Here is a 24,766-nt window from a genome sequence, read left to right as displayed (position 1 = left end):
AGGCTTTCAGGGAAGCATTTCAGGGGAAGAATCCTCCCCCAGACAGGAGGGGTCATGTCAGAGCTGCATCCTGCAGGAGCTTCCCTGCTCCATCCCTGCCTTGGATGCTCCTGGATTGCCCTGCCACCCACAGCATCCAGCCCAAGGCATTCCAGACTCAAGTCCATTTCCCTGATGATCCTGCTGGAGGAGTTAAGATGGCTGTCTGCCTCTCACAGTATATTTTTCCAGTAGCCTTATTGCATGGAAAGCTTTCCTGGGCTGCTCAGGAAAATGGCAACATCCACCTGCTGCAGAGCACCGTGTGACCACAGCAAAAACTCCCTCTCACACTGGAAAACAAAGTGCCAACTCAAGCCCTGCTCTGTGCTCAAGCCCACCACCACCACCCTGGTGCTCCCATCTCCACATGCAGCTGAGAAGGGATGTCCTGGGATTAAACTGCTGTGATGGCTGAGGGAAGGAGAGGTTGGATTGCTCTTTGATCCCATAGGCAAAGCCCACTGCTAAACCTGATCTCCCTTTGTCCTGCACAGCTGCCCAACACCACTGGCCACAGCTGCAGGCTGGACTCTGCAAATCACCACTTTCAGGTGCTTTTAGTCCTGCAGCCCCTCAGCCTGGGTGTGGAATGAAGGTAGAAAGGACAGCAGGAGGGCAGGAGCTGCAGTGGCTGGCTCCTCACCCAGTTGCACACAGACTTAGTGCAAGACGTTGCAGGCCATGCCTGGGGACATCAGAGACTGACCAATTGCTGAAATAACCAGTGTGGGTGACAAGGGATGGGTAACAGGCCTGCTCAGGAATCAGGAGATGCCAGATAGAAAGAACAATGTGATCCTCAGTGTTGTTTTCTTGTTGCTAAACCCACAGGAGTTTCACACCAATTGCATCCTCTGGTTGAGCTTGTCACTTGGGAAAGAGAGGAGTCAAATCCCTGCCAAATTCTGTCCCCATGGTCCATCTCCCTTAGATCTGCACCCAACCCACATGCAAGGAGACCCTCCACTGCTCCATGGCCACACACAGGCCTGTGGTTTCTGTGGTTCCTGCACATTTCATGGTGAGAGTTTCCTCCTCTCAACACCCTTCTCCCAGCTCCTGAGGTGTGGCACTGAGCTCTCCCACATGCTGGAGGTCACCTCCATGCCCAAGGCTCTTCTGCCCAGCCCAGTGTCACCCAGATGTTATAGTGGCACACCATGGTGGCCATGAGTGGTGACAAGCTGTGCCACAAAACCCAGCCACAAAGTCAGAGAGAGCCTGGCAGGCAGTGCTCAGCAGTGACAGAAGCAACTTCTCCTGGTATCCCAAGATGTGGCAGACAAGGAAGGATTAGTCCCTGTGCATTCCTGTGGCATTCAGCAAGCACAAAAAGACTCCTGGGCTGAGGTGAGAAACAGGGTAAGAACACAGAAAGAAGAGTGAAAATGGCAGTCCCCACTTCCTGCACCCAGTCTTGGGGTCACACAGGTCATCAGAGTTTTGTCCATCCCCAGGTGACCAGCACAGTCCAGAGCATTCCCTGGAGGAGAGGCCAGCCCAGTGCCTCCAGTGCCAGCTCCTCCAGCCTTGGCAGGTAACACATCCCACCATCCAACCCAAACCACACTCAGCTGTGAGTCCCTGGGCATGGACAACCAGGGTGGAGGAGAGCAGAGGTGGTTCCTGCTCATCCTCAAAGCTGCTGGGGGAGCAGAGGGAACCAATCCTCTTGGCTTACAAAGACACCCAGAGAGGCTGGGACTTGTCCATCAACACCTGGAAGGCCAGTCCCTCCCCAGCCACACAGCCCAGTGATTCAGACACTGCATCCCAAACCCCAGGGAGCTCAGCAGCAAAGAGCCACATCCCAAAGTTTGGGACACGGCCCCATCACCGGGAACACACAGATCTTGTGGTGTCCTTCAGCTGGGAGCTGTATTTTTGGCATTCCTTGGCAGAGGGATTCCATCTGCTTTGCCTGTGCCCTGGGGTTGCCAGACTGTCACTGGCTGCTTATCCTGGCTTTCCATGTGCAGGTACATGTTGGTAATGTGTTAGCTCTGCATGTCAGCATCAGGCACAAGGACAGGGCTCAGGGACCATGCCTGAGTTGAAAGAAAGGGAAAAATCTCACCCAGGAAAGGAGGAAGACACCACTTGCATGTGACACTGACTGAATTTTGTCAGGGTGTACTTGCTGGAAGTGGAAATCCAAAGAGTGCAAAGCAAATCTCCCATGGGCAGGGGTGACAGTCAGCCCTCCACCATGGCTCTGAGTCCATGGGTCCCTTTAACCACATTTTCCAGCCCCATCACCTCTCCTCCTGCCAGGAGAGCAGTGGTCATGGGAAGGGACTTTTGGTGTCTCCATCTCCATCCCAGCTTCCTGCTCACCCTGATTTGGGTTGGTATCGCTGCTGAGTAAAGTATTTCCTCTGTAAAATACCTCTGGCTCGGATAGACACACATTTATTGTGGTTTTCACCAGCAGAATTATTGCTTGGGTTTTTTCCTGGATTTAAATGCTGGCATGAAAGAGCAGAATGAGGCACTTTGCAAGTGCTCTATTTAATTATGAGGCCTTCGGGTGCTGTTCCCCACACCAGCCAAGTCCTGGAGGAAGGAGGCTGGTCTGGTAAGAGCTACAGAGAGGTGACAAAATTCTGGGTTAAGAGTTCCCTGCCCTGACTGACCCTTCAGGCAGCACCAGACACAGACCTGACAAGGCAAAGTTGAGCATTCCTTCCAGAAAAGAGAGCAAAAACCATGCTGAGAAGTGCCAGAGAACAAAGCAGGCTCAATCTTCAAGCTGACTTAGGGACAGCTTCCACCAGCAGAAACTGTGAGATTCTTCTCCCTCAGCTACCCTACTACTACAGCTTGGGAATTTAACATTACCCCAGTGACCCCCCAAGGTCGCCTGCTCCTTCCCATCACCCTGGAGCCCAGTGGCTGGGGGGATGCTCCCCAAAACCTGCCTCTCCCTAGCCCAGCTCACAACCTTCAGGCTGTGGTTCCCTGCAGTGCTCACACTGTCCCCACTGTTCCCTGCTGCCACCAGAGCAGGGACAGGCACTGCTGAGATGCACAGAGCTCTGCAGACAGAGCTGCACAGACCTTCTCCTTCTCCCTAGAATGCCCCAGGGGCATCAAAGCCAGATCCCACCAGGATGTGGGCAGGGATGTTCCCCACATGGGGCTGCAGGGGTTAGGCCAGGTCTGCCTTTGGTCCCTGTGTCCTCACCAGCAGCTTCTGGCCTCCAGGCTCACCTTCATCTCCCTCAGTGGCTTGCAGGAAGCCTGACGAGCCTTTCTTGGTCCTTCAGAGGTCCTTCTCTCCCAAAATTCCTGTTTCCCTCTGTGCCTCTGGACAAGCCAAGAGCCCACAGCTCTCCCTTAGGCCTTCCCCTCTTATTTCTTCAGCCCCTGCCCCACCTCCTTATCCTCTCCTCCTGGACAGGCTTGGCCACTTTTGGGAAGGATGACTCCATACCTGGCCCTCTAGCTCCACTCAAGACATGTTGCACATGCAATCCCTGAGAGGGGATTATCCCCTCTTCTTGCCACTGGGTATCTCAATGCAGAATCCAGATTTGGGTTCTCAGGGACTATTGGGACACCCCCACATTGGAGTGAACCCACAGATGGTGGGTGGAGGCCAAGGTCAAGATGAAAGGAGAGGCTGGGCAAAATATCTCCAGAGGGAAGGTGGGAAGGGGTTTAGTTATGACAGCAGTAAAATGATCAGGTAGCCAGGGAGCTCAGCACAGAGCCTTGCTTGGCACCCAGGTGATAAAGGAGAAAAGCAAACCAGAGACAGGGGTGGCCTGGGGTTCTGGAGCTGGGTGGGATTTTTTCACTAGCAGACTTTACATTCCGTTGCTGACAAAGAAGAAAAACCTGAGCCCAAGTTTCTCACTAAATTAAACTCAACAGCACTGAATGCACACACAGAAAGGAACATCCCACCCACTCTGCAACAGAAGGAATGCCAAAAACCTTTATAATCAGCTGAAAAGTAGAGGATTCATGGAGGGGCTTATTCTCCCCCTCCTGCTCCTCCACAGCTGCAGGAAGATGAAAAGTAAAGCCAGCCATGGCATTGTGGTGATGCTGGCTGGCAGCAGCCTCTGGGCATCTGTGGTCTGACCTTGGCCCCCATCAGGGACAACATCAGAGCTGCAGAGGGTTGTTGAGGGCCTGAGATAACAGCATGGCTTATCAAGGCAACAGAACCGCCCCTCTGAGCCCGACAAAGCAGCACAAACACAAATGTTGGTGTTGCTGTCTGTAACCCAGCCCTTTCCCATCCTCTCCCAGGAGAGAGCTCCATCCCCACAGAGCTCCTGCCCTGGGTGGCCACGGCCAGGCCACACAGCCACCCCACACTCAAGGAGACGTGGACAACCATGGTTTGTTGGGTTTGGGGTTTCTCAATGTCCCAATGTCTCGATGTTTCCTTCACCAGCACTTTCACAGCACCCTCTGCTGCCCAGGCTTTCCTGGTCCCTTTGGAGAGCACCATCCCATGGACAAGGACTACTCCAGGACCTCAGTGCCCACATGGCCAGCCAGCTGAAATGCAAAGAAATTTAGGAAAAACCCCTGAGATGAAAGCAGCGTGGGGCAGGGGGTCTCAGGTCCCTCTCTGCCCATGTGTGGGGATGTTCCCTCCAAGGGGACATCATGGTCACACCAGTCCTGTCCTAGCAGCAGCACTGGTAGGAAAGCAGCCCACTGTTGTTTTCCAGTAATCCTCTCCTCTACCCTTGCCTTTCAGCAGATGCATGTTGGAAGAAAATAAAATAACTGTTAATAACTGGAATTAGCTTGGCTCCAAATTCTTAATTTTTATCCCTTTTTTTTTTTTTTTTTTTTTTTTTTTTTCTGATTTGCTCATGCCTTAACATGCTGTGCACTGATTCATCCTGGGGGGCTCCCCACTGATGCCAGGGCCAGTGTCACAGCACAGCTGGTCTGTAGCTGCACAGATAAATCTGGCCATAGCAGAAAACCCAATTCAGGTGTGGAGACCCCGACCAACAAGATGTGTAAGGGCAGAAGTTTTGAACCCCTCTAAAAGGGGGTGCTGAACAATAAACTGGGCTGTTTGTGGCATGATCCTTCAGTGTGACCTGTTGTGTGTCTGTCTTCAACTTACAATCCTCATGTAACAAGTGGTGAAACCCGACATGATCAACAAACCTGAACAGTGGGGGAGACATAAGAGCTGCCAGCAGCAAAAGAGCTGCAAAAACAGGCAAGGAGAGCCTAACAAAAATGGTAAGAAGAGCCAAAGAAGTGTGGAGAGCTGCAAAAGTCCAGACCCCTTTTGTATATATCTCTGTATGTAGAAGAAAAAAAGCCGCTGAAGGACACGGATGGATCTCAGTGGAACACCCAGTTACGAAGGTATGGATCCTCCTTTTACCTGAACGGGGTGGTTAAATACATGCAGCATGGCACGGTCTGGGATCTACAGACTGAATGTTTTGAAGCCCTGGACTCTCTGGAAGCTACTATGGATGTTCTAAAGCCCTGGAGGTTTGTTTTGGACTTGCTGGGAGAGGACGGGCAGGAGGCCGAGGGGGCAGCAGCCAGAGTGGCACTCAGGGCTCTCTGCGGTGTGCCCACCAGGGCCAGAATTGCACCAAAACTCAGAAGCATCGTGGCACCACAAGCATCGTGGGCAGAGAAGCCAGCGGTGACTGAGTCCTGGAGCCTGCACAGCCAGGACATGAAGGGCTGGGGAGACACCATGGCGGGCAGCACCCGGGAGAGAGGCCGGGATTCCCGGCCGGTGTGAGCGGCGCCCGAGCCTGTGGGACATCACACCACGGCAGCAAAGCAGAGCAGGGCCACTCACCACCACCCACAAACCACATCACCTGGCAACAACCGCGGCAACCACGCTGACCCCTGCGCCGCCAGCGAAGGCCTGTAAGTCTGACAGGGCTGGGGGACGAGCACTAGATGATGGCCCCTTGTCCCCTGATCTGTCTGATCCTAGAGGGGACTCTGTATCACAAAAGAGCTCCCACAAAGCAGCATCAGCTAGAGCTGAGTCGTAGAGAGTGGAAAGAGCCTGGGGGGCCCTTTGCAGCCCCACCCAGCCCGCAGAGGCGGCAGGAGGGGCAGCTGTGAGCACTGAGAACATGGTGGGGGCCGCAGGCACGTGGCACAGACACAAAACAGTGGCAGGTCCAGTGGGACACCCACGGCTGTCTGGGTGTGGGCAGCAGGAAGGTGACCCCAGGAGTCCAGGGGCACCGGCAGGAGGCAGCTCCATGTCCCTGCTCCCCGTGCACTGTGGGCTTTGCTCCGTGAGGCACGGCCGCCATTTTGTGCAGCGGCCGCCATTTTGTGCACCCCACAGGCTGCTCCCAGTGCAGGCCAGGCCTTCACTGCAGCCCTCATGAGCTAAAACTGTGCTAGGACAGAGCCCTAACTAATGGGTAACCCCTTCCTCAGGGCCGCTACAGCATTTGCACCACCTTGTGCAAGAACAAGTGCAGGCTAAACAGGTCATTTCTGCATCTAGGCCGTGCACGATTTAAGGAGTCATTAGTGTCAGGAAAATTGATCCACATATGACAGAGGTTTATGTCCAAAAAGGAGACAGAGGAGTCCTTTTTGCTTTATTTGAATAAAGGGAGAGGCCATGGGGCATTCTCCTGGGATGTCTCAAAGTTTTGGAGAATGCAGCCTCCTTTTATCCCAATTTCCCGGTTACATTTCCCTCTCTCTTTCCCCATTGGCTGAGGTACTTGAGAGGTACAGATTTCCTGGGACACCTGACACCTGAGATTCCCCTCTAATGTATAACCCTCCATTTTAATTTTTAATTCCTATAGAATTCATTATTTTCCCCATTGCTTCATTCATCTTTCAATATCCAATTTCATTTATCAGCAAACCTACAGTTTGTTTATAAAGACAAATATCTTTTCCATTCATCAATCAGTGGAATCCTTCCAACTGTTTCTTTTATCTCTCACTGCTAGTCTTGTCTATCAGCAGACCCACAGCTTGTTTGTAAAGACAAATCTGTCATTTCTCTCATCAGTGTTGTTCTGCCTGTGTTACCACTACCCCAAACCCTCTTACCATACCACTTTGTGACTCCCTGCATTGCTTTGATTACTTTTTTTTTGTGAATAGATGCTCCTGGAATATTTTTGAATTGTAAGATATCCTTTCAAGCGGGAACTAACACATTTTTTCAAGTTACCCTTTTCTGGAAGAACAGCTTCCACTTTGCTACTTCCCTGATGTGGAAGAGGTTACCTCTAGCATAGAAAACCTAACCCTCACATCCTAAAGCAAAGTACTGAAAATGGATGAACGCTGTCCTTAAAATATGTACTACATTTAATAACCCAAAAGTTTCTGTGAACTCCACAGTGTGAAAAACAATGTTCACAATTTAGAATTCTACAAGTTTAATAAGGGATAAAACCAGGGACAAACATACCCAGTGTTGGGATATTTTTGGCAATTGTCTATATACTCTATATGTTACATTGTGGGGAGTACATGTATATTCATGAGTTTATTCAAACATTCTTTTGAGTTTTTGATGTTCCAGGAACTCTCTTGTTTGGTTTTAACCTCTGACTTGTCTGCAGGACATTCTGTAAATTAGGTCAATCTATTTTATTTTTTCCTGGATTTCCATCCTGTTGTTTCATACTTCCTGACAGTGAGGAGTCAATAAATCCTCCCCAGATGTTTATGCTCTGGTTTGTCATTATTATCATTTGGAGAGGCCAGTCTGCAGATGTAAGAAAAATAATTGCCTTACATCATTCTCTTAGTTGGTTACATAGAAGTATTTTAGTCTGTATTTTAACATTTTGCTAAAGCCTAGACATAATATATTTAACACACTACTATTAATATAACTGTAATATATAAATATATATAAACTATACAGTGCATACACAAACTGACAGATTATACTATACAAAAGCAATTAAAAGTAAGTACAAATTGTACCATATCAAAATACTTGTGATGCAAAAAGCTAATCTATGAATGTGAAAGCAAATATTATATTGTCATCTACAACAATAGATCTTAAAGAGGTGCCTGAAGGCTAAGAACAGTTTCATTAGCAAATTTCAATTGCAAAGTTCTCTAGCTAGGTATTTTCCACCTGTCACTTCTGTTTACAATATCTGCAAAACCATTTTCATGCTGAAAATCAGTTAACAACTACAACTAATATTTATTCATGACTAAACACTCATCAACTCCTGTCCATAGCAAGTTTCTAGATGTAGCAGATCTGTCACTGCTATCACTAAGATACTAATTTGTATGTTTTCTTATTTTTGAACCAAAATATGATTGTGGCTTTTAATGTTAGGTTTTTACAGCTAAGCATGCAGATGCAATAATCACAGAACTGAAATAATTTGAGATTACAGAGGCTAAAAACTAAATGTGAGAAGGTATTAACAGGAACTTTGAATTAATAAAAATTTTACTCATAAGGTTGCAGCCTTATGCCTTTCCTGAAGAAAACATATTAATTGAAGATGCATGATTATCCAAAAAAAAACCCCATGTTTAAATTGATTAAAATTGTTGATTAGCCCATGTATACTGTGAAATAACACCTTCCTTTTTTATTTTTACTAACTCTGACTCGATTTCAAAATTCTTAACAAAATAAAAGGGTTTGTTGTTTGCACTGCTGCCATTAAGCAATGATGTTAAGTATACTGATTATGCATTTTAGTACAATTGACAAAATTGAAATGCCTGATACATGCAGGCATGCAGCCATAAGATATTATTTGATGATTACTTATGTATATTTCTTTGTTTATTTGTAAGTTGTTTATATTGGAGAACTTTTTCAGTGAATATTAATAAAGGTTTGTTTTTAAAATACATTAAGGAAAACCTTCCCAATCAAGTTCCTCTCCCTGATCAAGCCCTGAACCTGGCTGGTAAGGAAAGTAAGCCATAAATCCCAGGTGTTTTAATCTTTAAAAACTGAAGTCATTTGACTTGTAAATTTAGCTTTATAAAAATTGAACCCTCTTTTCGAGGTAAACTTGGAAGCCTTGTTCCAGAAAAGGGTATCCAAGTCCAGCTATTACAGACCCTGGGTGAAGGTAAAGCATTGAAACAGTTGCAAGTAATTTTGTTTAGTAATGCTTATTGTTCTATTAGATGTATCATCTTACTGTTCATAATAAGTGTATGTAATCTGAATTTAATAGGTTAAACTATGTTCATGTTTGGAGTTGTTAAGGCTAAAAATAGAGGTGGGTTCTCATCACCTGTTCAGCTACCACAGCAAACAGAACTTACTTGCCTTGATATAAACACATCCAAGTGGTAGAATACAGTGGATTCAGAATAAAAGACTGAGAAAATTATTGGCCAGGTTGCTCAGTGCTGTGCTCTTTCTGCATTTTCTGTTTCAGTATTTAAAAGCAGAGATGCAAATGTAAAAAAACCAAATTCAAAGCACCTACAATATGCATTTTTGATTGACTAATGCTCACCAGGTCAATGAACAGTGAAACCCATTAAATAATTCTCTCTGACCCATCATTCACTAATATTTATAACAATTTGCTCATATTCACAGGAATTTTTTAAAAGGAGGAAAGAGTCGGGATATCATTGTACATTGGCATTCAGCCTTTGCTGCTTTAGGTATCAAAACAGACAATGGCCCTGCATACATTTCACAGAAAACAAGACATTTCCCACAGCTCTTGGGGGTGTTACACCACACTGGTATTCCTCACTCAGCAGCAGGACAAGCCATCGTGGAAAGTGCCCGTGGCACTTTAAAATTTATTCTTAAAAACAGAGAGGGCTAAAGCTATCTGTACTCTAAACCATTAGGAAAACTCCCAGAATCCAGTAATTTTAAATCACTTGTTATCACTGCAATCACCCAGTGATGCTCAGTTGCCCAAACCCAGGGTAATGGTGCAAGACCTTCTTACCAGTATTTGGGAAGGTCTTTGTGATCTCAGTATCTGGGGATGAAGATATGCTTGTGTTTCCACAGACCTGGTACCTGCCAGGTGTGTGTGCCCTGCTCTACATCCTGCCAGGACCACAAAAAACACCCTCCTGTTGGCCCCTCAGCAGACATAGAGCCGTGTGTGGAGCAGTGACTGAAACAACCTGTGCACCTGCTGCATGGAAATCTGGGATTTTATTGGTTTACAAATTGTTTCTTCTGATAGTTGGTGTTCTGAGGGTTCCAAAGGTTGAATGGTTTCTTGTTTGTAGTGTTAAGTTGAAACTTGTACATTCTAAGCAGTTAACCTGTGGCCATAGTCTTCCTGTTGTCCTGTCCCCAAAAGGAAGGCAAATTCTTCCTGGGGGCTGGGAGGAAAGGGGATCTTGTTTTTCCACCTTTCCTCCTCTTCCTGCAGAAGAAAAATTAGATTCTTCTCTGAGCCACTGCTCGTTTGAGGGTGAGCCAGCTGGGAGAGCTTCTGGCACTGCCTCTAGCTAGTCCTGGTAAAGACCAGTCATTACAGATCCACATAGAGGTGGAGCTATGTAGGCTTTCCAAAGCACGTCTGCATTTGAGCAAGCGTGGCTGGACCACGCCTGGCAGGTGCTGACTGCAGGAGGGATGCAGGATCCCACGGGATGCAGTCAGCCCTACATCGTGGGCACCTGGGCGAGGAGTGGAGAGGTGGCCACGAAGGCAGAGGTGCCAAAAATGACACCCACAGCTCGTGTGAGCCATCACCATCCCTTGCAGGGACCTGCTCAGGCACCAGGCAGCTCCTGGCCAAAGGCATCCCCAGCTGAAGGTCTGGCAAGATGTGAAGTCTCCATCCACAGCTTCTTCCCTCCCTGGGGATGGATTTATTTTTCCTTTTTTTTTTTTTTTTTTTTTTTTTTTTTTTTTTTTTTTTAATAGAGCACCCCCTGAAGTTACTATTGGGACTGGGAGGTTCTGCATTTTCAGGCTCATTCCATGTCAGAAGGCATCAGGAAGAGCCAAAAGGAGCTTGGATGGTTTTCCCACTAGAGTTTGTTGGGATGAGCTAGGCTGTCCCACTCACCCCTCAGCACCCAGGGCACCAGCACAAAACCCAGTCCCAGTGCAGGTGGAGAGCCCAGGGGCTGCCCATCCTCGGGTTCACAGAGGGCATGGCCCATGCCAAATGACTCCATCAGGTGGAAACATCCGATTTGTTACGGATCCCAGCTCCTGTGCAGCGCCACGAAAACATTCCCAAGGCAGCCCAGGCAGGGAGGGTGTCTCCTGCCGGAGCAGACTCCAGCCCTCAGGTAAATTACACATTCATAGGAGGAGGGATCAGAGGGAGTGGCGCTCCTGACGCTCCCCAACCTGGGAAGCAAAGGGAATAACAGCCCGATGAGAGCAGTGTGTGCAGGCAGCAGCGACCTTCTGCTCGGGGGACATCGGGGACAAAGCCTCCCACTCCTCTTCTCGGACCTCGACGGGTAATCCCTCTTCCTTGGGTGCCTGAGACAGCAAAACAGAGCTGCAGGTACCTGGAGAGCCCCAAGTGGGACAGCAGGGCTTCCCGGGTATCCTGCCTCCAAAGGAATGTCTCTGCTCAGGGAGGGGAGGGCGGTGTTTGGAGAGGGTCAGGTGGAAAAGCTGTCACCCTGCTGCACCTCTCGGAGGTCACCGAGGGTTCTCCAGATCTGCTGAGATGAGGGACATTTCACAGAGGGAATATTTTTTCAAGCTGATTGTCGAGAGAAAAGGGCCATCCCAGGCAAGGCTCTTCCCTGGAATTTGCATGCCCTTCTCCTGACGCTACGCCACAAAAATGCGTTCAGTCTCTCCTTGTCTTTTCTAAAGGCTCGACCTTAAAATAAGGAGTCCAACCCTCTTGGAGGGGTCTTGTCCCCATATCGCACCCCAGGGAGCTCAGGGTGATGATGGTGGGGAGCCCTTGGTGGCCCGGCTGGGAGATGGGACCGGGTGGGATCCCTGGGTCCGGCACAGCCGGTGCTGTGAGCGGGAGGGTGCCCAAGGGATGTGCTCGAGGGATGGATGTGCCCGAGGGATGGATGTGTCCGAGGGATGGATGTGTCCGAGGGATGTGCCCGAGGGATGGATGTGCCCGAGGGATGTGCCCAAGGGATGTGCTCGAGGGATGTGTCCGAGGGATGGATGTGCCCGAGGGATGTGCCCAAGGGGTGTGCTCGAGGGATAGATGTGCCCGAGGGATGGATGTGCCCGAGGGATGTGCCCAAGGGATGTGCCCGAGGGATGGATGTGCCCGAGGGATGGATGTGCCCGAGGGATGGATGTGCCCGAGGGATGGATGTGCTCGAGGGATGGATGTGCCCGAGGGATGGATGTGCCCGAGGGATGTGCCCGAGGGATGTGCTCGAGGGATGGATGTGCCCGCGGGATGGATGTGCCCGAGGGATGGATGTGTCCGAGGGATGTGCCCAAGGGATGTGCTCGAGGGATGTGTCCGAGGGATGGATGTGCCCGAGGGATGTGCCCAAGGGATGTGCTCGAGGGATGGATGTGCCCGAGGGATGGATGTGCCCAAGGGATGTGCTCGAGGGATGGATGTGCCCGAGGGATGGATGTGCTCGAGGGATGGATGTGCCCGAGGGATGGATGTGCCCGAGGGACGGATGTGCCCGAGGGATGTGCCCGAGGGATGGATGTGCCCGAGGGATGGATGTGCCCGAGGGCTGCAGCGGTACAGGCGCTGATCCTCCTCTCTGATCCGCTCCGGGGACACCAGAGGGAGCAGGCAGCTTTTCTCCCCCGCTGCCTTTTCTCCCACCTCCGGAGCCGATTCCCCCCGCAGAACGGCAAGGGGAGGATGAGGGAAGTGACAGAAACCTGCTCCCAATCGCCTCTATTTCACCAGGGAAGCAATGATGCGTGCAAGATACCTGGCGCTGGCATTTAGCAGGTCTCTGCTAAATTGCTCCACACAATAGAGGAGCTACTTAGCTCCTCTGAGTAGCTGAGACAGTATTTCTGCTGCGAATTTGTTGCCTCCAACAAATTTACCCCTTCCTGTATGGCTGGGGTCTGCCCATGGCAGAGGGGTTGGAACTTTGAAGTCCCTTTCCATCCAAAGCATTCTGTGATTCTGTTTCGGTGAAATAAAATAGCAGTCAGATGTTTTGTGGTAAGAACAAGCTGAAGCAGACACCAAAATCTTTCCCAGGAAAAGCAGGGATGTCCTGAGATGGTATTTCACTCAGGTCTGCAAAAACAAGCCAGGAGCATCCTAGGGTCTCTCTCAGTTGTAAGGAAAACCCACACAAACCACATTATTTGATTTCTTGTCAAGAACACGGCCCTGCAACTTAAAATTGGGTGTTTTACTCCTCATTAGTTCAGCTATCAGCGGAACAAAAATGACCTATTCTTCCAGCTATCCAAGACATTATTTAAAATGAATTATCTATAATCACCCCCTCAAAAACCAGGTTTGCCTGGGCACATACATATGTACCTGTGCATGTTTCTGAGTATGAGGGCCTGATGGAGGATGTGGGATTAAAATGGGATGGAATTTGAATTCCAGCTTTGTTGAAGATGAGCAAAATGAGCCATTTTCAGGACCCATTAGAGGACTTCAGTTTTAAAATCATTTCACCTGCTGAGGGGTCAGGTGGATACCCTGATGGAAGAGCAGTGCACATCAAGAGAACTCCCCCCAGCTTCTGTGCCAGTGCCAGCAAAGTCTCTCACCCTCCTCACCACAATGTTTTGCAGATCACCATGATGTGGCTGTTCCTCACCATTTCTTGTTTAATGTTCATCGATGCAAAGCCAGCAGAAAACCCCGAGGTGTCCATGGGTGTTGTAAGTCCCTTCTTTTCCTTCTTGGTTGTGCAAGTTCCCTGTGCTGCCATGGTCTGTGCAAGACCCACAGGCTCTGTGTGTCTTCACCGAGGATTTACACCAGGATTTTATTAGATGTTTGTCTCCCTCTTCTTATGCATACAGAGATTTATGGCAGGCATTTATGGTGGGCTTCATTCCAAGTCAGCAGGTTTGGTCAGCACAGCCCTCTCAAGCTCAGAGTTTGGCTGTCTGTGCTGCCCTGCTCTTGATTGCAATACAAAAAGGGACAGCTCTTCATTAGACCTGCCAGAAATTCTGGCTGAAGTCATGACATCGCCACAGCATTGGTGGAAGGGACATTGGGACATCCTGAGTCCACCCTCCCCCCAGAGTCACCAGCAGCACAGATGGCTTTGCCCAGCCAAGCCCTGCCAGCCCTCAGGACAGAGATCCTCCCTCCCTGGGGACTGTCCCATGCTGTCCTTCCCTTCCCACAGGGCGAAATTGTCCGGTACCACGGGTACCCCTACGAGGAGCACGAGGTGGTGACAGACGATGGCTATTACCTCACCCTGCAGAGGATTCCCCATGGCAGAGACAACCTGGAGAGCTTCAGCATCTCCCACAAGGCAGGGGCGCAGGCACCCAACATGTTCTGTCCCCGTAAGTGCCACAGCAAGCTCTGCCTGCTCCAGGCACCCCCAGAGCTTTGCTGGGCTGGAGTAGGACACGCCCAAGGCTGCCTCACCATGGGCTGGGTCCTCCAGGAGGCAGCTTTCCCTGTAGGAAAAATCAGGCAAATAGCCTTGGGAGCAGAAGAAATGCAGGTGCCCACCTTGTTCTGAGAGGATTTGCTCCAAAGAGGAAGGAGAATGAATGGGACAGAGAAATCTTGCCCCAGGTTTTACCTCAGCTCAAAACCAGACAGTGGAGAAGCAAAAAGCCATTAGTCAGGAAAGGAAACCAAACCAGGCAGCCAATCCAATGCCATCTCACTATTTTGCATCCTTCCTGTGTCCAGTTCAATGCCATCTCACCATTTTGGGATCTTCCTGTTCTGCACTGAAACCCCTGTTTCAAAGTAATGGTAATTACTGGGGTAATTACCAGTTATTGGCAGTGTGTCCCTCCCCTGGGAAGCATGTATGTGCACACATACATACACAGCAAATCAGTGTAAAAAACTCCAGATTTCCAGTCTCTGCCCTGTCCTTCTTCAAAAACACCTCCCCAGAGAGACTGGGGACAGAGGTGGCCACGTCCCTGCGCTGGTGTCACTTCCCATGGGGATGCTGCCAAAGCAATACCGGGATGTGAATGATCAATTCTGTTAGTGCTTAGAGAAAATGATCCCTCCTCTTCTTCCTCCAGCTCCAAAGGCTGTGGTCCTCCTGCAGCACGGCCTGGTGTTGGAAGGAAGCAACTGGGTCACCAACTTGCCCAACACCAGCCTGGGCTTCATCCTCGCCGACGCTGGCTATGACGTCTGGATCGGGAACAGCCGGGGGAACAGCTGGTCGAGGAAACACAAAGAGTTTGAATTCTACCAGCAGGAATACTCAGCTTACAGGTGTGTTTTCTGTGAAACTGGAGGGTGGGCAGGTCCCTGGTACCCTCAGCAGTGTCTGCAGGCTGGAGGAGGGGTGCTCCTGATAGTCACACCTTCTGCCAGCGGGCAGAATCTGGCTTGCCCATTCCTGCCCAAGCTCTTGCCCACACCCAAGTAGCCATGGCAAGGTCAGCAAGAGTGATTTTCTCATGTGCCTGTCTCCCCTGCAGCTTCCATGAGATGGCCATGTATGACCTTCCGGCGACCATCAACTACATCCTGCAGAGAACAGGGCAGGAGCAGTTGTACTACGTGGCTTATTCCCAAGGCACCACCATAGGTACTAAGGAGGAGAGCAGACCTGGCAGAGTCACATCAGCTGTGCACCCCCAGTCTGGGAGTATTCCTAAAACCTTGGTCAGGGAGGGTAATGTCCAGGCATTTCCAAACAACAAAAGGGAAAAGAGCGGGTAATTGCTTTAACAGAAGAGTTTTGAGCACTGGCAGCCCCAAACTGGGTGCATCTCATTGCTGCCAGAGCCCGACCTGCTAGAGCCATGTCTGAGGGGCCTTCTGATGGGCACACACACCTGGAAGTCAACAACTCCCTCAGAAACAACAGGGCAGGGTCTGCTTCCTTCTCCCTCACACAGGTTTCATTGCCTTCTCATCCATCCCCGAGCTGGATCGCAAAATCAAGATGTTTTTCGCCTTGGCGCCGATCACCGTGAACTCACACATGAAGTCCCCCTTGGTGAGGGTGTTTGACCTTCCTGAGGCACTGGTTAAGGTATGTGCTCACCACACGTGAGGTGTGAGGGGGGGAGGGACTGCCAAGGTCACCTGAGACACACAGTGCTTGTGCATCACCTCCATCTCCCTGCTCTGTGTGTTTGTGAGCCTGTAGGGTGGGTAAATCATCTTCCTGTCACACCTCAATCAGAGAACTATTAATAGGAATTGGGTTTGGGTCCCTTCTCCCAGGAGAAACCTCTCCTAGGAAGGTCAGGGCTCTTCCTGGGCCGTGGCCATTTCAGAAAAGCCAGAATGACAAAGCACAGCAAAGTTGGTGAGCAAAGAGGTGGGGAGCACCTGGAGGCAAAAAAGAACGTGAGCCCCACTGATACACCCCTCTGATTTCCACAGTTCATTTTAGGACACACAGTGGTCTTTGATGAGGATTATATCCTGAAGCAAGTGATTTCCAGAATATGCATCTACCCCGTGCTGAAAACCCTGTGCTCTTTGGTCTTTTACCTGCCTGGTGGGTTTGCCAACAGCTTGAACGTGGTATGTACATTCCAGCTCCCCTCTCAAGAGATCCACTTTCTCACTGTGTGATCCTGAGCTGTCAATCTGCTGCCTCCACATGGCCTTTCACATCTTTGAGTGGTATAAAAATTCAGGCTGGAGGCACCAGGGTGGGGGTTTCTCAAATAATGCATTGATGTAATTCCTTAATATTCCAAGAAGGAAACATATTAGGAACAATACGTAGAGCTATTGCTGTGAGTTGAGCTTTGTCTTTGGAAAAGGATCCTGAGCATGAGACATGGACCCTTACTTTGCCTTGGAAACCAGGCAGACTCCTGACATTGCCCAGCCCTCCATGGGAATTGCTCAGCTTGCTGCAGGGAGCTCTAGAGTTCTGTGTGAGTGTGTGAGTGAGGCTCATGTGGCTACTGAGCAGGTTTGGTTTTATTTCTGACATGGATTTTTTTGGGGCAGGGAGTAAACCTCTCCAATGATTTCTTGCAGAGCCGCATGGATGTCTACCTGGCCCACTACCCTGATTCCACATCTATAAAAAACATGTTGCACTGGCGCCAGGTAACACTTGGTGTCCTCTTCCCTCTGCTCAGGGGCTGGGAATAATCCCCTGCTGCTCCCCCTGCAGAGCTGTCCTGAAACCCTGGTGTAGATGAAGTTATTAATTCCAACAAAAGAGGTCCAAGAGTCCTTGGGGCTCGTAGGAGGTGGAGGTGGAACAAAGACTGGAGATAAACCAGGACAAGAGATGCCAGAGTAAAGGCTGAGGGTCAGTAAGACCACTAGTGATACACCTAATTATTAAAAGCATTCTATCACATCCTTCTGCTGATGGTGTTGACCACAACACACAAAAATTCTTGCCCAAAGGCCATGTCTCCTTCGAGGCTCTTGGTTGTACACCAGGCTCTTCCCTGTGGGTTTCTGTGCTGAGCTCTTCTCCCAACACCCAGTTCCAGATGTAAAAATCACTTCCCTGAGCCTTGGTGGGAGGAGAGAGCAGTGCAGTCTCCTGTCACCTCTTTTATCTTTCTTAGAAACCTCTCCAATGTGTGGATAATAAATTTAACTCCCCTTTTCCAGCTCTATCGGACAGGGGAATTCAAGTACTATGATTACGGCAGTGACAACATGCTTCATTACAACCAGGTAAGAGAGAGCCATGCTCAGAGAAAAAATAAATAAATATTGCAATGAAAACACTGCAGTGGTTGGGACTGAGTTTGGAGAATTGAGCATCCTGGGCTAGTGGAAGGTGCCCCTGCACATTGCAGGGGAGCTGGGACAAGATGGTGTTTGGAGGTCCATTCCAACCCAAACCATTCTGTGATTCTATGAATTACATGGTAATTTTGGAATGTCTTTTATATGGGGAAGCAGGTTTGTAACTTTCTAATAAAAAGAGTCACTCAGTGATGACTTCTTGAGCCTCTGGTGAAAAGAACAGGAGCCCCAGGCATAGTGAGGCCCCATGGTGATAGTTTCTCTTCTATCCCTTGGGATAAGGAAGAAATTCCAAGCAGCCATCAGGATACACTTTGAATTTTTGGCTTGCCCTTTACCTCTCTGCTGTCTTCCAGACCACTCCTCCCTTCTATGAGCTGGAGAACATGAAAACCCCACTGGCTGCCTGGTATGGAGGCCAGGACTGGATTTCAGCCCCTGAAGATGCAAACATCACCCTGCCTCGTATCTCCAACGTGGTCTACAAAAAGTACATCCCCGAATTTGTCCACTTTGATTTCCTCTGGGGCAAGCATGTCTACGAGCAGGTGTACAAAGAAATGCTTGACCTGATGGAGAAGGACACCTAGAGCTGGAGCAGAGATAGTAACTGTTGGCTTCTCAATGACTTCTGGGGCTTCTTTCATCTGGGGGAGAAAAAAAAAAAAAAAAAAAAGTGGAGAAAAAATGGGGGGGAAAAGCTCAATAAACTGCTACACTTGGTCTGGATTGATATTACTCTGGCCAGTGAGGAAAACCAGCCAATCCAGTGATTGGGAAAGCACTCTGGATTGAGGTTCAATAGGCTGAGGTCCCTGCAGAGGTTGAGCATGGCCCTCACACCCTGAGTCTCCCACAGGTTTCCAGCAACAACCAATTTCAGTGGAATTTGGCTCCTGGTGGCCATTGTGAACTCTGGGCTCATTGAGCTTGGGTTCCCAGCTGCAAACAGTTGGACAGAAACTCCATACCCCTATGGATGCTGGTGCAGGTCTGCTGGGATGAAACAATGTGGTGGATGGATCCTGCTTTATTCCACACCAAGAATCCCAACATCCTGAAACTCACTGCCTTCATTCACAGTTGGAAGGAGCTATAAACTTCCTACCTAGTGACAATGGAGAGTGGCTATAGGTTTGTTTTTTTTCCATGAGAGCTGCTCATTTTACTAACAAAGGGGACATCTTTGTCAGATTCATGCTGATTTGGATCATCTTACTTATACACAAAGGAGCTTCAGTAAGTTCTATCAGAAAACACCATTTTGTACCACTTTAAGCTATTCTGAGGCACAAACCCAGCCACCTTTGCTGCTTCTCAGGGAATGCTCAGGGAAACAGAAGAGTGTGGTGGAAAGCAGTAACGAGTCTAAATCTGCTCTCAGCTTCTGGATTAAATTGTTAATAATACTTTGATCAGAAGAGGAATTGTGAATTTGCCAGCTTGTGTAACCATTTTCTTAAAATATGCCTGGGAGCAAGCAGGGCAAAGGATAAGGTTCTCTTTCCACAAATATGTAATAATAATAATAATAATAATAATAATAATAATAATAATAATAATAATAAATTGGATAGGGTCTACTGGGCTCTGTGTGGTTGTGCTGTAAACTAGAGATTAAATCTCTGGAGAAATTGTCCCCTGTGAGGGTGGGCAGGCCCTGGCACAGGGTGCCCAGAGGAGCTGTGGTTGCCCCTGGATCCCTGGAAATGCCCACGGCCAGGTTGGACAGGGCTTGGAGCAGCCTGGGATAGTGGAAGGAGTGGAATGAGACAGGCTTTGAGGTCCCTTCCAACCCAAACCATTCCAGGATTCTGTGAGTGTGGGTTTTCAGCACAAACATCTCACCATGGGCAGGTGAGGGATAGCTGCTTGCCCAATGCTCCTCCTGCTCAGGGATCATTTCCAGTGGCTGGAATGATGCCCACAGTGCCACCAGCACCTCCCTGCAGGGGAGATGTGGGTGGTGAGCAGGGTATGGAGCCCAGCACAGCTGCTCTCCAGAGCCAGACTGGGGGGTTTTAGCAGCAGGGTTTCACCCAGGTGTCTGGAGATGGTGGCACAGGGCTGCTGCTGCCTCGTGGGACCATCTGTAAAGCGTTTCACTTTCTGCCCTCACAGCTGGAACTGACCACAGAAGAAAACAGGACAGGGTGAGGTGATCCCAGGGAGCAGGAATGAGGTTATAGGTTAGATAGGATCTGCCTGGACTGCCAGTGATTAGCTGCCTCACTTAGGATATTTGTAATGACATCTTTTTCTGTGTGATCACCTCTTCATGGCAGGGCTGTGCCCTGGAGCAGCATCTTACAGGACTGCACTGTGCTCATGCCATGGATATCAATGCAAATGCAGGATGACTTCTCCACCTTGGCAAATAAACACACAAAGGTGATTGCAAGGTGTTCCCCCTTCAAACTTCTGAGAAGCTGGCAGGAAACCAGAATCACAGAATCCTCAAGAGGCCCCTAAGATCATCAAATCCAGCCATGCTCACCACTAAACCACGGCCCCATGCCCTTAATTCAAGTTTAGTTTAAAAGCACTAACTTTTAACTTCTGAAAACTCATTAAAAAGTGCAGGGTTTAGTCTCTTTCTGCCACAGGTTATAAAGTTTCTGCCACTTCTGCAATTATCTGGTTCAGTATTTAGAATGCATTTTCTTCATTCTACCATGACAGAACTTTGGTGAAGTTCTGGCTTGATCAGGTTCTGGTACTTGCTCCCCCTTTGTTGTTAAAGGATCAACAATGGATGAAGAGGTGTGTTTTGGAAGCAGATTGATTTATGCTTGCAGAATAAATATTGTGAAATTCCATCTCCTGGAATCTCATCTCATCCCAACCCCTGCCATGGGCAGGGACACCTCCCACTATCCCAGGCTGCTCCAAGCCCCATCCAGCCTGGCCTTGGGCACTGCCAGGGATCCAGGGGCAGCCACAGCTGCTCTGGGCACCCTGTGCCAGGGCCTGCCCACCCTCCCAGGGAACAATTCCTTCCCAATATCCCATCTAACCCTCCCCTGTGGCATTCCCTGTGCCCTGGCACTCTATCCCTTGTCCAAAACCTCTCTCCATGTGTCTTGTAGCTCCTGGAAGGCCACAGTTTGGTCACCCCAAAGCTTCTCCTCTCCAGGCTGAACAATCCCAGGTCATCCAGCCTTTCCTCCCAGCAGAGCTGCTCCATCCCTCTGACCATCCTGGAGCCTCCTCTGGACCTGCTCCAACAGATCAATGTCCCACATATCTCAGTCCATGGTGATCAATTCAATCTCTTACCCTCAGAGCTTCCAATGCAGCACAAAGCCTTCACCACCCTTCTTCTCCTCCCTGTGTGGGCAAACCAGCCTCAGTCACACGTGGGGAGGATGTTGGTCACTCAGCCTCTTATTCAATTTTCTTCCAGATGTGCTCATGCAGAGTGTGTCACATGGGGCCCTGAGGGCTAAAAGCTGTGTCACATCCCGCTCAGGGCACAGCAGTGCTGGCTGATCCATCATTTCCTACCATCACACAGCCAATGCAAAGGACAGCAGGAGTCATGGAGTGGGGACAGGGCCAGCTCCAGGCTGTGCCCACACTGGAGAGGCACTGAACACCCCTCCACAGCCTCCTTCAGGCACAGGCTGGAAGAGAAGTGGTGCTGTTGCAAATAATCCAAAGATTGCTCTGGTGTCTGCTTTAAGCAATGTGCTGCCCTGTGGGGTTATTTAGAAACTGATTTGTTCCAGAGTTAATCTAGGACAAGGTTTCTTTGAGTTATGACAGATGGTGTGCTGCCTTTTCACATCTTTTTGATCCTTAACAGCTTGACAACAATTTCCAGAGGCATTACTGAGTAGATTCAGGCTTTCATTTGGTTGAAAACGCTTTGCTTTCTTATTTCAGGAGCTCACAGCAATTTCTGTGTTATTTCCAATGTAATTTCCTAATTTTTGGGGGGTTTGTTAGATGAACCTCTGAAAGAGAGACCCTGGTCCTTGAGACTTGCATTTTCATGTGATGGGACTTCAAGAGATGGGAATGGTATAAGGCCATGGAAAGTTACAGTCAGCTGGAATCAAGATCAGATGTAATTTTCTTCAAAACTTCACAAGCCAGTGTTGATCATGATGATTCTTCTCCCAGGCAACCACTGACAGAACAAGAGGACACAGCCTCAAGCTGCACCAGGGGAAGTTTAGCTAGACATCAGGAGAAAATTCTTCTCTGAAAGAGTGACTGGGCACTGCAATGGTCTGCCCAGGGAGGTGGTGGAGTCACCACCCCTGGACATGTTTAAAAGAAGACTGGATGTGGCACTCAGTGCCATGGGTTAGTTGATGAGGAGGTGTTAGGTCATAGCTTGGACTTGATCTCCTAAGGTCTTTTCCAACCTAGTTCATTCTGTGATCATCCCTGCCCCTGGACTATGTCCTGTGGGACAGGTTCCTGCTCCCTAAACATCTCTGACAGCCCTGATCAGGGCAAAGCTGAGCCAGATCAGCTTTTCTCCAGCATGCTGGAAAATAAATATCTCAAGAGCACTGCAGCACCAAATTTAAAACCTGTAGGTATTTCTTTATTGAGAAATTTTGCTCACGTTGTCCCAGATCTGTTCACTCACAAACCAAACTTTTTTAGCTGTAAAATACACTTTAAAGCCAATTGTACAATGAAGAGAGATCAGGGAAGAAGTACAAGAAGTACTTCATGGTTATTCTGGGGTCTTCTAAACACAGAGAAGGAATTAGCAGAGAAAAAGCACCAGTGATCACATCTCCATTATTTCCCAACCCACATTCAGGAAGGTTTATGCTTCTGTTTATTCCATTTCATTATAGTGAACAGATTGATTGCATGAACAACTTTAACGAGGTGTTGTGAAAAGATCAGCTGTTTCCTCAAGCTCCACAAGCAACTCTAGCATGGGACAAACCCCTGCTAAATGTGTAAACCAGAGATATCTCAGCCTAGCTGGAGAGACTTTAAACTATGAGAGGTACAAGCAGATAAGGACTGCTTCCCTCATCAGGTTCTTTAACTTGAACCATGTTCTCCAAGGTTACTGCAAGAGGGTTGTGCTTACCTGGCAGGAATTGCACAAGAGCTGACACTCTGCTATTGCCAAAATCAGGGTGATACTCCCTCTCCCAGCTCAGGATGCCAGGAGCAGATGCCTTGTGACTGGTTTACCCTTGTTCATGGCAAGAGGCACCATCCAGCACCCTGGGCACACAGTCTGGTGGCTGGAACATGTGGGGAAGCAGCAGGAGCAAGAGCAGGGCAGGAGCTGGAGGAAAGGTGTGTGGATAGCCCAGGACAGGATTAACCCCAGTCCCAGAGCTGAGGAATGTGCTGCTTGCACCACAGTGTGCCTCAGAGGAGGTGACTCAGCAGCAGCAGACCTGCACTGTGGGACAGCAGTGGGGACACAGCTGATTCCAGGGGCTGTTTCTCATCCTGTTGTGCCAGCAGCAGGTGGGGTTGCAGTCCTGTGATGCCTCAAATGAGAACATGAAAGGCATCCAGCAGCAGTGCTGTCTAATATTTATGAAGGGTGAAGCTAACACACCACAAGAGGAGATGTAACTTTTGGTGCTTAAAGGGCCTCAGAGGCCAAGAAAAGTACAGGGTTTGGGCCTCAGGCAGAGCCAGGAAGAACATGGATGACCTGTTGGCTGGAAACCTTTGCCTTCCATGTCACACCTTGGCCAGCACACCTTGACACCCCTCTGAGAATTGTGGAATCCTAGAGGGTTTGGGTTGGAAGGGACCTTAGAGATCCCCTTATTCCACCCTCTGCCAGGACAGGGACACCTTCCACCATCCCAGGCTGCTCCAAGTCCCATCCAATCTGCATTTAGACACTGCCAGGGATCCAGGGGCAGCCACAGCTGCTCTGGGCACCCTGTGCCAGGGCCTGCCCACCCTCCCAGGGAACAATTCCTTCCTAATATCCCATCTAACCCAACCTCCTTCAAGTCCTCAAATTTCTTAATTCCTCCCTTTGACTAAGCTACACAAGAATACCTCAGTAAAAATCCAGCTGCTTTTTTTGGCACCTTCTCTCCTTCCACCACAGGTAGAGTAACTCCAGGTGCTGAATCACACACCTCAGCACTGACACACTGCTCCAATGGCCTCATTCCACAGCCTAGGATGTCAGGGAAGTCTCTGCTGCCTTTCCAACCTCTACTACTACCATTTTATTACTGCTGTTACTACTATTTAGTACCTCCCCTGGAGAAGGAGTAGTGGAGTTAGAGGGCAGCAGCGTGGGCAGCAGGGGAGGGGGGATTCTGCCCCTCTGCCCCACTCAGGTGAGACCCCACCTGTGCACAGTTCTGGTGCACCCAACACGAGGAGGGCATGGAACTGTTGGAACAGGTCCAGAGGAGGCCATGGAGTTGCTGAGGGGACTCTGGAGCAGCTTCCCTCTGGAGCCAGGCTGGGATTGTTCAGCCTGGAGAAGGGAAGGTTGTGTGGGGACATCACAGCTCCTTCCAGGGTCTGAAGGGAAGCAAGAAGCTGGAGAGGGACCTTGCATCAGGAACTGGAGTGCCAGGACACAGGGAATGGGTTCAAACTGCCAAAGGACAGGGTTAGAGATGGGATATTGGGAGGGAATTGTTCCTGGGAGGGTGGGCAGGCCCTGGCACAGTGCTAACACGACACTTTTGGACTTCACTGTCACTTTGCACAAGGGGTGGAATGACCAAGTGTCGCCCACCCAGGCAGGCAATGAAGCCTGACCTGTCCTTGGGGTGTCCCTGGGGTGTCCTTGGGGTGTCCCTGGGGAGCTCAGCGTGCTGCTGAGGCTTTGTAAAGATGGTAGAGCCCAAGCTTTTTTGTTGCACCAGGAACTCTTCTAAATGACCCTGGCAGATAGGATGTTACCCTGGGAATTAGGAAATGACTCCTCACAAAGAAAAGCTATTGGTTTGTTGCTTGGGTGT

The 24,766-nt window shown here is 49.4% G+C and overlaps 1 protein-coding gene across 2 annotated transcripts; it reads left to right on the top strand.

The window, feature by feature from the left end:
- The first annotated feature begins 11,331 nt into the window (after positions 1-11,331).
- LOC130255145 (putative lysosomal acid lipase/cholesteryl ester hydrolase) lies at positions 11,332-18,557 on the top strand. Of its 2 annotated transcripts, none has more exons than XM_056495541.1 (10): positions 11,332-11,451; positions 13,715-13,804; positions 14,284-14,449; positions 15,158-15,356; positions 15,566-15,675; positions 15,989-16,125; positions 16,482-16,625; positions 17,094-17,165; positions 17,688-17,753; positions 18,185-18,557. In XM_056495541.1, the coding sequence occupies exons 2-10, from the start codon at positions 13,721-13,723 to the stop codon at positions 18,416-18,418; spliced, it is 1,212 nt and encodes a 403-aa protein (XP_056351516.1). In that variant the 5' UTR covers positions 11,332-11,451; positions 13,715-13,720; the 3' UTR covers positions 18,419-18,557. The 2 variants fall into 2 exon arrangements, with proteins under 2 accessions (XP_056351516.1, XP_056351514.1); XM_056495539.1 differs by having other exon boundaries at positions 11,332-11,498.
- Positions 18,558-24,766: the final 6,209 nt, after the last annotated feature.

The sequence above is a fragment of the Oenanthe melanoleuca genome, chromosome 6 (assembly GCF_029582105.1).
Source record: "Oenanthe melanoleuca isolate GR-GAL-2019-014 chromosome 6, OMel1.0, whole genome shotgun sequence".
NCBI lineage: Eukaryota > Metazoa > Chordata > Aves > Passeriformes > Muscicapidae > Oenanthe > Oenanthe melanoleuca.
This window is presented reverse-complemented; position numbering and strand designations above follow the sequence as displayed.

Excerpts from the sequence above, each read along its gene's own strand:
- LOC130255145 (XM_056495541.1), top strand. The coding sequence starts at position 13,721 with ATGATGTGGCTGTTCCTCACCATTTCTTGTTTAATGTTCATCGATGCA. Across the intron at positions 16,626-17,093 it reads TTGCCAACAGCTTGAACGTG|AGCCGCATGGATGTCTACCT; the intron begins GTATGTACATTC and ends GATTTCTTGCAG. Across the intron at positions 17,166-17,687 it reads ACATGTTGCACTGGCGCCAG|CTCTATCGGACAGGGGAATT; the intron begins GTAACACTTGGT and ends CCCCTTTTCCAG.